Source organism: Bidens hawaiensis, unplaced genomic scaffold (assembly GCF_021521415.1).
Source record: "Bidens hawaiensis isolate Kalapana, Puna unplaced genomic scaffold, B.hawaiensis_p1.1 tig00034641_1, whole genome shotgun sequence".
Lineage (NCBI taxonomy): Eukaryota > Viridiplantae > Streptophyta > Magnoliopsida > Asterales > Asteraceae > Bidens > Bidens hawaiensis.
Window position 1 is genome coordinate 181,045 of NW_027495996.1, and position 11,280 is coordinate 192,324.

Here is an 11,280-nt window from a genome sequence, read left to right on the forward strand (position 1 = left end):
TGTTTTTCCATCAAGGATCTTGGTGAAGCCGTCTATACTCTGGAAATAAGGATCTATATGGATAGATCAAGGCAGTTGATAGGTTTAAATCAAAGTGCATACATTGACAAAATCTTGAAAAGGTTCAAGATGGAAAACACTAAGAAAGGTTCGATACCTATTCAAAGAGGAACAATATTGAGTGCTTCTCAATGTCCAAGCTCAAAGGATGTGCAAGACAAAATGAATGGAATCCCATATGCATCTGCTATAGGTTCCATCATGTATGCCATGATATGCACTAGACCGAATGTGTCATGCGCTTTGAGCATGACAAGTAGATACTAACAAAATCCGGGAACTAGCCATTGGATGGCGGTTAAGAGCATATTGAAATAACTAAAGAGGACTAAGGATATGTTTCTAATATATGGCTCTGGTGAGGAGGAACTCGTTGTAAAGGGTTACATGGATGCAAGTTTCCAAACTGATCGAGATGATCCTCGATCACAATCGGGATATGTTTTCGTTTTGAATGGTGGGGCTGTCTCTTGGAAGAGCAAAACAATATGTGGTAGCATTGTCCACCACTGAATCTGAATACATCGATGCCTCATTGGCAGCTCAAGAAGCTGGATGGATTAGAAAGTTCGTGGCCGATCTAGGGGTAGTATGTACCATTCAGGACCCTCTAGAAATCTTTTGTGACAACGAGGGTGCGATTGCTCAAATCAAGGAACCCTGTGCACATCAAAATACAAGGCACATTGAGCGGAGATTCAACTACATAAGGGATGAAGTTGAAAAGGGAAAGATATATATTCGTAAAATTCGCACTTATCAAAACATTGCGGATTCACTCAAGAAGCTCCTAGAAAGGCCAAAGCATGAAGGTCAAACTTGTGCCTTAGGACTTCGATATTCTAGTGATTGGATTTGATCAAATTTTGTATTTGGATATCGGAACAATTGTTATTTGACTCAATCATATGATTATGTTATTTGAGTTATGTTCCATTTTAGCATGCTTAAATCCATGAATAATTTAATTATTCTAAACGTCCGTAGTCGATCATATTTGTGGGAACAAATGTGAAGGTAAGACTATTATGAACTTGGATTGGTAGATATTCATAAGGTATGTGAGAACTCCTAAATCGATCTCAGATCTAAGTTTACTTTAATCGATTATCTGGATCTAGTTCATGATGCTAATGATTATATGTTATATGTTATTATTATTAGTATTAGTTATATATATGTGTATGTATAATATTAAGATGAAGATCGAGAGAGATTAGGACAATGTTTCGTTAATTAACTCTCAAAACTTAAATTAAACTTGTGAACAAAGTTCACTATAAATAGGAAGATGGACCTAGTTCGTTAACATCCCCTAACGAATTAGGATCTACTTCGTTACATACATAAAAGAATAAATTACTTAACGAATCATCTCCTGATTCGTTAAACATCCTTAAAGAATCAGGAAGATATTAACTTAGAGCTAGTTCGCTAAACATCCTTAGCGAACTAGTCTCATACATTAACGAGCTACACATTTAACTTAATAGTTTACTACATTAACCAAAACGACAAATACGTAAATAATAAATACAAAGACTCGAGACGCAAAACTGTGCACTAACAGACACCCCCTCATCTTGAGCTCTTTATCTTTAAATTACTTAAAGCGCTTGGACTGCCAGTCTCTGCAACTATGAATTCCGTTTTCATAACAAACACGCACAACGCGTTGGAATTGCATAGCCAGGTCATAGTCTTCATTACGCTCAATCAGAATCTTGTTCTTGTGTAGCACATCATTGTCGGTCTCGGTTTAATTCACCAACCACATCGGGTCAATGATCTTTATCAGCTCAGTCTTCAACCCTGTACCAAGAACAATGACGGCCTCGCTAGTACGATTATCGTGGTACCATCGGTTGAAGGATAAATGCATGTGTTGGTTCATTTTCTTCACTGGCACCCGCTTCATCGTCTTCGGCGGCTTTACTTTAAGGACCAAATTCTTCCAACCCGTTTTTGAATCAATCTCATTGAGACGCTTGCAGATAGAAATTTGTGGCTTAAAGTACTTGAAACCATGATTCACCTCAAACACCAAGTGTTGGTGAAAACGTTTAGCATGGTAGTCATCACTGCGATTAATAAACGGACGATACGCCAGAGTGCGCACATCCCATATCGGTAATGAGAGAAGATCAGTCATCCTTACGTAGTACTAGACGCCCTTCTCCCATTTCACAATGTATACCTTAAGTTCAGATTCAAACATCCAAGAAACAATATTACCTTGCACCTTTGACACGGCCTTAAATGAAGTCTTCTGATTGGCTTTGGCTTGTGCAATACCTTCTTCTTTCTGTTCTTAACCAACAATCCTGAATGCCTTGATAATCTTACATACTTTCTTGTGTCTGAACCAACTCTGAATCTCCTCAAGAGATGGGTCGAGAAGCGAATCGGATTTCATGTCAAAGACATTCTTGCCTTTGGAATTTTTCTCGAGATGGTCTTCTGCTTCTTTCACCGATTCTTCATTAAATACTGGAGCACCCTGATCAATATTGGTGTGTTGAAATAGATCAGGGTAATCCTCAGCAGTCACATCCTCCATCTCAGCCTCCTCGTCTTCATAAATATAATCCGTCCTCATCTCCACAGTAGGATCATTTAAGATCTTTTCATCATTAATTACCTCAGCATCGGCTCAGTTTCTAACACGATCATTTCGTCTTCATTCAGACCAAGCAAGATCACAATCTGCTCTCGTGTCAGCGACTTATCAACAAACTACCCCACTGCTATCTCATCAGCATTCACCATGCTCCTAATCACCCCCTTACCATCCATAAATATAACCGTATCGGCCTCGATCATCTCAATCGGTTTGGCAGCCGAATAGTCATGATAAACAATGATCTGTTTGCCCGAATCATCAACAGAACTCGTACCCGCACCAGAAGCTAGGTCTTGAGTTTGTTTAGGCTCACCTCCAGCATCAGATTCTTCAGGGTTCTCATTATCGTCATTCTTTAGCTTGTTCTTTAATTTTCACCCCCTGAGACTCAACAATCTCACGAAGGGCTTTTGTTTCCTTTTGACAAAAAGAAACATAACTGACCAGCTTCTTCTGGTTTTCCATCAAACGTTCTTGATTTACACGATCAGTAGACATTTGGTTTTCATACAAATGAAGGAGATTGAAAAGCATGTATGTCTAACGGTTCGGTGGCATAGCATACAACGATGGATGAACTGGTTGAATTGGTCCCTGAGGCCTTGTAACTCTCATAAATGAGATATCACTAGGTGGAGGAGGCCCCATGGACAGTGTAGAAGAAACGGTAGAAAGTGTAGCAGAAGGCAATGGTATTTCAGTTAACGCCGATTTTGGAATCATACCAAGCCTGTCATGAGGTACCATCGTCGTCAAAGTCATCTCCGGAGTGCTAGTAGTAAGTGGCACTTCCGGGCGTTAAGGAGTTGCAGGACGAGACGGTTGAACACCAAAAGAGACTCCAGCTCCAGCTGATACACCTCTTTTTGCTGAGCCTTCAGAAGCTGGTGCTTTACCCTTCCGTTTTCGTTCTCGTTGAGCTGCAATAGTAGCAGCTAACGCAACATCTACAGCAGCTTGTTGTTCTCGGAGAGCTGCATCACCATTACCACCATTTCCACCATCTCCATCTCCTCTATTACCACCATCACCACCATCATTGTTCCCACCTTCTCCCCCCTCACGCTCGGAATCCGGGTCATCATGGATCCATCGATCCTCGAGAGGACATACATAATCAGGATTAGCAGAATGACCAAACAATCTCTTGAATCTGGGAGGAGGAGATTGACGGTACAGTTTCATTCTTCTCATTGTATCTACTGTCATATTCTCCAATTTAAACTTATCATTCTCATTATTAGGATAAAGCACCAAATCCCGAATAGCATCATTGACAAATAGTTGAACAAAACGTGGATACATCAAGAACTTCACACGTCTTTTTCCAGGAATACAATTTTCTTTCATCTGATCAAAGATCAATTCAGAAAAATTGTAACGCTTGTTTAGGATAAGTGCAACAAATACTGATCGTAGTGCAATACGACATTCGTCAAACCCAGCCTTACGTCCACCAAGGCAATGAATAAGAACATGAAGTAAATACTTGTATTGGGGACACAAGTACGCCTTGTTATACATAGACGCAGTAAGGCTGCTAGCATAAAATAAACGTCTGAACAGGCCCTTAATCAGTTCTTTACCATATTCACTCGGATCATCAAATTGTAACACCCGTCGAACTGTTTCAACTGATATGACAACTGGTTTGTCATTTACCACAATAGTTATATGGTCTTCAACTTCTACAAACTGAGCAGTGTTCCAGAATTGACGAACTATGCTGAATCTAATATCCGGATTAGCAGAAACAGCATAATGGATACGAGATCGGCGTAGAAATGCCAGCATACCACCAAAAACATCCTCATCAGGAAATTCTGTATCAACAAAAGCACACACATTGTGTCGAGGATCATAAGGAAGTAAAGGAGCTTCCTCAGCTGTTTGACCAGCATCTTGAACTTGTTGTGCATCCTGAACTTGTGGTGGTGCATCAATAGGAGGATCTTGTTCCATGTTATCAGCCATAATCCTGAATAAGTAATATTGTATATTAGTAGTGTGGAAGTCTAGAAATCATACAAGTGTTATATACTTTAAGCATTTATATGTAAACTATAATTATGGTTTAATTCCGTGTGTATAATTAATGTATCAACGCGGTTAGACCCTTGGAATATTGTATTAGTTTATAATATTTAATTACATTATATAAATAATTAATTTTGAAATGTCATTCGTTAAAAACACAGTCTGATTCATTCGTGAATCAACTGATTCGCTATCAAGTAAATGGTTGACGAATCAGAACTAGCGAATTACTAAATTAAAATGACGAATTAGAAACTAATTCGTTATAAGATAACCACTAATTCGGTATAAGTTAACGAATCCATAGTTGATTCGTTATATAAATTATTCGCTATTCTGGTTCATGTGAAATACTTGACGAATTGGACACGAATGAGTTCCAATTCGCTAATATTAACGAATGGTCAAGGTTTGACTTAATCTTTGACTCCTCTGGTCAATGTCAAAATTAACCAAGAACATTGACAGTCAACAAGACGAACTCATGATCGATTACCCCATTATTTTCGATGGGTAACCGAATCAATAATCATAGAGATCTCGGAAACACAATGCGACTCAAATGATATCAATTTGATATGTTAAACCAAGTAATAAGTTAAGTCATTAAGAATGTGAACAGAGCATAAACACCCGTAACAACAATCAAATAATAACCCAGAAATCAATAATCAAACTCTGATTAAAGACCACCAAGGGGCTAGAAAATCCATTTCGATTACAATGATATCAAACTAAAGTACATTAAAAAAATATGAATCCGATTATGCAGGGTTTCATAAACCTTAAAACCCTGATATCAAAATCACATAATTAGTATATCAAAAATGTTTCATTTTTGACGAAAATCACAAAGATGTGATCATCTAAACCTTACGAACACAATGATATACTCAAAAGTCAGAATTTCAAAGGTCGAAAAATTTGGAAAAATTTGAACAGAGTAACTTTAGGTGTAAGGAAGATGATGGAATAGTGTAGGACGGTTCGTTTCACGCCGTCCTATATACACTGACAAACACGAGTCTCGAGACAACGAATCAGATCTAATTCGTTTGAAATTTTAAATAACGAATCAGCCAATTCGTTAGTCAAATTGAACGCTCAAAGTAGCGAATGAGACTTGATTCGTGTCTCGATTCGTTAAATATGTATAACGAACTGGATGCGTTTCGTTACAGAGTGCGGAAGCGAATTAAGGGAACGAATTAGAATGTAGTTCGTTAAAAAAACCCTAATTCGTTATCCATAATTAACAAATTAAACATTATTTAATTTTAACTTTAAATAAAATAAATAAATCAAATAAATTAAATAAAATAAATTAAATAATTAATAAATTTAAATTAATTTTAAAAGAATCACCGAAAACTTTTCTCTCGATAATATTATGTAAAAACAATATGAAAAATATTTTTGGTATTTTGTAATATATAAAGAATGTATATACATGGAAAAAATCCGAAACAAGAAATATAAAAACTTTTTGTGTTTTATATGATTTTCAAAATCGGTACATATTTTTGGTATTTTTTTTTTAGTTTGAGCAGAGAATCATATTGACCAAATTACCATTCCATCACAGTTTTATATTTCAGCGATATTATGGCTGGCGTTAAGTCGGTCATTGGTATTGTTGTCCACTTAAATCTAAAAACAAACTTTCAAGTGTTTTTGTGATATGATTAATCGGTTCAATTAGAGCACAGAATATCAGAAACTATCAGCCTCTAATCTTGGTTCAAGCTTAATTTGATTTTTGCCATATCACCCCAACTTGACTTAAACCATTATATTGTTGATCAAAATTTGTTTTTATAGAAGTTTATGAGCAATGCATTGAATTTATGTTACTATGAGTGAATATGCATGAGTCCATTTGTCGGCTTACATACATTGTATCCCCTGGGGTCTGTTTCTTAATGGTATTAAGACGCGAGCAAGGGAGGAACAATGTATGACTAACAGCGGATTTTGATCAAGTCAGTAATTTGGAAATTTTTACGAAGTACAGCAGTGATCAAGTTTAATAACTTTGGGTTTGCTCTAAAATCGAATGAAATATTCATGCATATGAATACCCAGATGATTAAGCCGCATAAAGACTCACAGTGTCCAGAACCTCAAAGCTTGTTTACTTTATTTTATTTAAGGTTGATCAAACAAGTATAAGGCTTAAAGTTCTTGCTCTTCTCAATCATCTCTCTCTACACTCTCCGTACAATTCCCAATGGCCACCAACGTTCACATCCCGTACAAGTTTTACGCCGGCAGTTTCTCGGCAGAATCACCTCGAAAGCCGCCGAGGCCGGATCTGAGCGTCTATTGGTTTCTGTTTCCGAACTCTTGAAACAGGCAGTTTTGCTGGGTCTGTTTATCATATTTATTGTTGTTGGTGGAAACGAATCCTACTGCCGTACGCTGTAACATTTTTTCAACATCTGAGGTGGTGGAAACGAACGCTAGCTTATGTACGGCGACCACCACCGTTTTCAACATCTGAGGCGACGGAATTTGAGCTGTTAACGGCGACCACCACCTTTTTCCGTTTTTGCGTAGGGAAGAGAGTCATCTAAGGCAAATAGACTCGTTAAAGGTTGAGGTAGCATTCATTGTTTTTTTCAGGCGACCACCATTCCAGGACACATTTCCGGCGACCTACGGCCGCTGCCCATCTCCTATCACTCTTCCCGTACACGGGAATAAAGATAAGCTTTTTTTGTCTCTGTTCCTATTATTATTATTATTATTTTTATTGTTGTTGTTGTTGGTATTATTATTATCATTATTATTATTATTGTTATAATCTGTTTAACATACACTTTGTTAAGTGTATGTCACTTTGTTTACAATTAACTTTAATTATTATAATCAGTTTAACATACACTTTTGCATTAGGCAGTTTATGTCTCTTTGTGTTTGCGCAATTATTACCTATTTGTTAAGTGTACATTAGGCGAATTTTTATAAGACTTTTTCATCAACGTCTGTTCGTGGTGTGTTTGCGTTGGTGTTTTGTGTTTTGTATTGCTTTAAATAGTTAAAGTTAATTGTAAACATAGACGATAGTAGTCATGTCAGTCCGCTGAGATCGTGTCCAAGGACGAGGGGTGCGGGAAAGGGAAATGGTAGGGGGTATAGTTTGCGAGTGGCATCATGGAATGTAGGAACTCTAAGTGGTAAATTGTTAGAGGTGATAGATGCTCTTAAGAGAGGTAAGGTCTATATAGCATGCCTCCAAGAGACTAGGTGGAAGGGGCAGAGAGGGGTAGAACTAAATGGGTACAAACTATTGCATTCGGGGCGGATGGAGCTAAAAATGGAGTAGGTTTTCTACTAGCTATAGAATTGCATAAGAATGTGATTGAGGTGAAAAGATACAACGATAGGGTGATGGTATTAAGGTTAGTGTTAGGAGTCGAAGTAGTGGCTGTGGTTTGCGCTTATGCACCACACGTGGGACTAGGAGACCAAGAAAAGAGGGAGTTTTGGGATTGCCTAAATGGAGTAGTGAGGGACGTATCTAGGGACGAGACCATTTTCGTAGCAGGTGATTTCAATGGTCATATCGGTAAGGATAGTGATGGCTTTCAGATGGTTCATGGAGGTTTTTGTTTTGGGGATAAGAACGAACCTGGTAGGGATCTTTTAGATTTTGCAGTGGCCCATGACCTAGGTATTCTTAACTCTTTCTTTAGGAAGAGAGATTCAAACCTAATCACTTTTACTAGTGGGGGAAGGAATACACAAATCGACTATATCTTGATGAGGCGAAATGATCGAAGACGGTGGAGATACTGCAAGGTGATTCCGAGGGAGACCGCAGCAGCCCAGCACCATTTACTGGTGGCAGATGTAGTACTGAGAGAGAAACTGACTATGATGGAGAGAAAAGGGCGGTCTAGGATAAGATGGGGAAATTTGAAGGGCACAAACATTACGTTGTTCAAGGACAAGGTCATCTCGACGACAACAATTCATCCTGTTGGGGACGCAAACCAGATGTGGGAGGATATGGCAGCTTCCATCACTCAAGTGGCAAAGGAGACGCTAGGGGTAACGACAGGCAGGACAACTGGAAACAAGGAATCTTGGTGGTGGAACGAGGATGTGCAGAGCAAGATCAAGGATAAGCAACAGAGTCTTAGGGATCTTTTAAGGTGCACAAACGAGGGGGAGCATTGGAGGTTGAGGGAGAAATACAAAAACTCTAGGAGAGAGGCGAAGAAGGCGGTGACAGAGGCAAAAAACACAGCGTATAGACGGATGTATGCACGTCTGGAAACAAAGGAGGGGGAGCATCATATGTTCAAGATTGCTAAATCCAGGGAACGTAGAAGACAGGACCTAGGAGTTGTGAAATATATAAAGAGAGAGGATGGGCATGTCCTAATCAAGGAACAAGACATTAAACAAAGATGGTAAAATTATTTTAACAGTCTTTTTAATGGCAGACATACCGACCAACGAGAAACAGACAACCCAGTTGCGCAGAGACAACAAAGGAATAACTCCTACTGTAGAGGTATCACACAGGGAGAGGTGAGGATAGCACTGAGGAAGATGGGAAGGGCTAAGGCGGTTGGTCTAGACAACATACCGATTGAGGCTTGGAAGTGTTTAGGGGATGAAGGAGTTCAGTGGCTCACTACTCTATTCAACCTTATTTTCAAGAATGGAAAAATGTCTGACCAGTGGAGGAGTAGTGTAGTAGTTCCCCTATACAAAAACAAGGGAGACTCACAGTGCTGTGGAAATTACAGAGGAATTAAGTTGTTAGGTCATACTATGAAATTATGGGAGAGAGTAATTGAGACCCGAATTAGGAGACAAACGCAGGTTATGATTAACCAATTTGGTTTCATGCCAGGACGGTCAACCACGGAAGCAATACACATATTGAGAAGATTAATGGAGAAGTATAGGGAGAAAAAGAGGGACCTACATATGGTATTCATCGACCTTGAAAAAGCTTATGACAGTGTGCCACGCAGACTAATTTGGGATAGTTTAGAAGGTAGAGGGTAACCTGGAAAGTATATAGACTTAATTAAAGATATGTATGACAAGACTAAAGCTAGTGTTCGGGCGCCGGTAGGAGATACTGATTTTTTCCCGGTGGAGATGGGACTCCACCAAGGATCGGCGTTAAGCCCGTTTCTTTTAACGGTAGTCATGGATGAGCTGTCCAAGTCGATTCAGGAGCCTGTCCCATGGTGCATGCTCTTTGCGGATGATATTGTGTTAGTGGCTGAGACTAAACAAAGCTTGAACGAAAGGCTAGAGGAGTGGCGTGTAGCTTTAGAGGATAAAGGTTTAAGAATTAGTCGCTCTAAGACTGAGTACCTTTGTTGTGACTTCAGTGGTGTTGGTGATAGCGAGGACACCCAGGTCACTATTGAGGACCAGGTGGTTCCGCAGATAACGAAGTTTAAATATCTAGGATCGTTTGTCCAAAGCAATGGAGAGATAGACAGTGACATAACCCACCGCATACAAGCTGGATGGTGTAGGTGGAAAGCAGCCACTGGGGTTTTGTGCGACAAGCGGTTCCCATCTAAATTAAAGGGGAAATTCTATAGACTCGCAGTTAGACCTGCAATGTTGTATGGAACAGACTGTTGGGCCATCCAGAAGACACAAGAGCGCAGGATGGAGGTGGCAGAGATGAGGATGCTGAGGTGGATGTGCAGACACACTAGATTAGATACGATTAGAAACGAGGTCTTTAGGGAAAGATTAGGAATAGTTAGCATATCAGAGAAAAAAAAGGAAGGGAGATTGAGATGGTTTGGGCATGTGAAGAGGAGATAGACAACAGCGCCAGTTAGAGTAGTGGAAGCCTTCATTGTGGAAGGAAAGAGGAGTAGAGGCAGACCTAAATTGACTTGGGATGAGAGAATTAGACATGACTTGATAGAGTTGCACCTCTCTGAGGACATGGTCCAGGATAGAGATTCGTGGAGACGTAGGATTAAGGTTAGCGACTTCTAGGGGAAGGCACCTAGTTAGCTTAGCTTTCTATTTAGGGTCTAGTTGGCTAGTCTTGATCCTTGTTGTTTATGAATATTTTTTTGTTTTGATGCTGCTTTTTGTTTCTTATGCCCTTTTCTTAGTAGGTTACAGATTCCTTGTTTTTTTGGTAGTTTGTTATCTATGTATTGCTAAGTGTCTTTTGCTTGTAGGATGTATGTTTACTATGATTACCTGTATGTAGCTTTATGAGCCGGGGGTCTCTCTGGAAGCAGCCTCTCTATTCTCTCGGATAGAGGAAAGACTTGCCTACATCCCACCCTCCCCTGACCCTACCGATAGCGTGCTATGCGGTGAGATATACATGGCTTGATTGATTGATTGATTGAAACAAGTATAAGGCTTGAGTATGACAGGTTATTACATTTCTACAATCCTCACCGAGATTTTTTCTAGAGACTTACCCCTTTCAATTTGGCGTTTCTTTATGTTTATATCACATACTTTACTATACTTGTTTGTTTTAAGACCTACCAATGCACCAATGCAATTAAGCACACAGTCTTTTAAGCTTACTTCTTGCTGGA

At 39.2% G+C, this 11,280-nt stretch overlaps 1 protein-coding gene across 1 annotated transcript; it reads left to right on the forward strand.

Annotated features, from left to right (window-relative positions):
• The first annotated feature begins 8,113 nt into the window (after positions 1 to 8,113).
• LOC143586389 (uncharacterized) lies at positions 8,114 to 9,145 on the forward strand. The gene has a single exon (XM_077067946.1). The coding sequence runs from the start codon at positions 8,114 to 8,116 to the stop codon at positions 9,143 to 9,145; it is 1,032 nt and encodes a 343-aa protein (XP_076924061.1).
• Positions 9,146 to 11,280: the final 2,135 nt, after the last annotated feature.

Excerpts from the sequence above, each read along its gene's own strand:
- LOC143586389 (XM_077067946.1), top strand. The coding sequence starts at position 8,114 with ATGGTATTAAGGTTAGTGTTAGGAGTCGAAGTAGTGGCTGTGGTTTGC.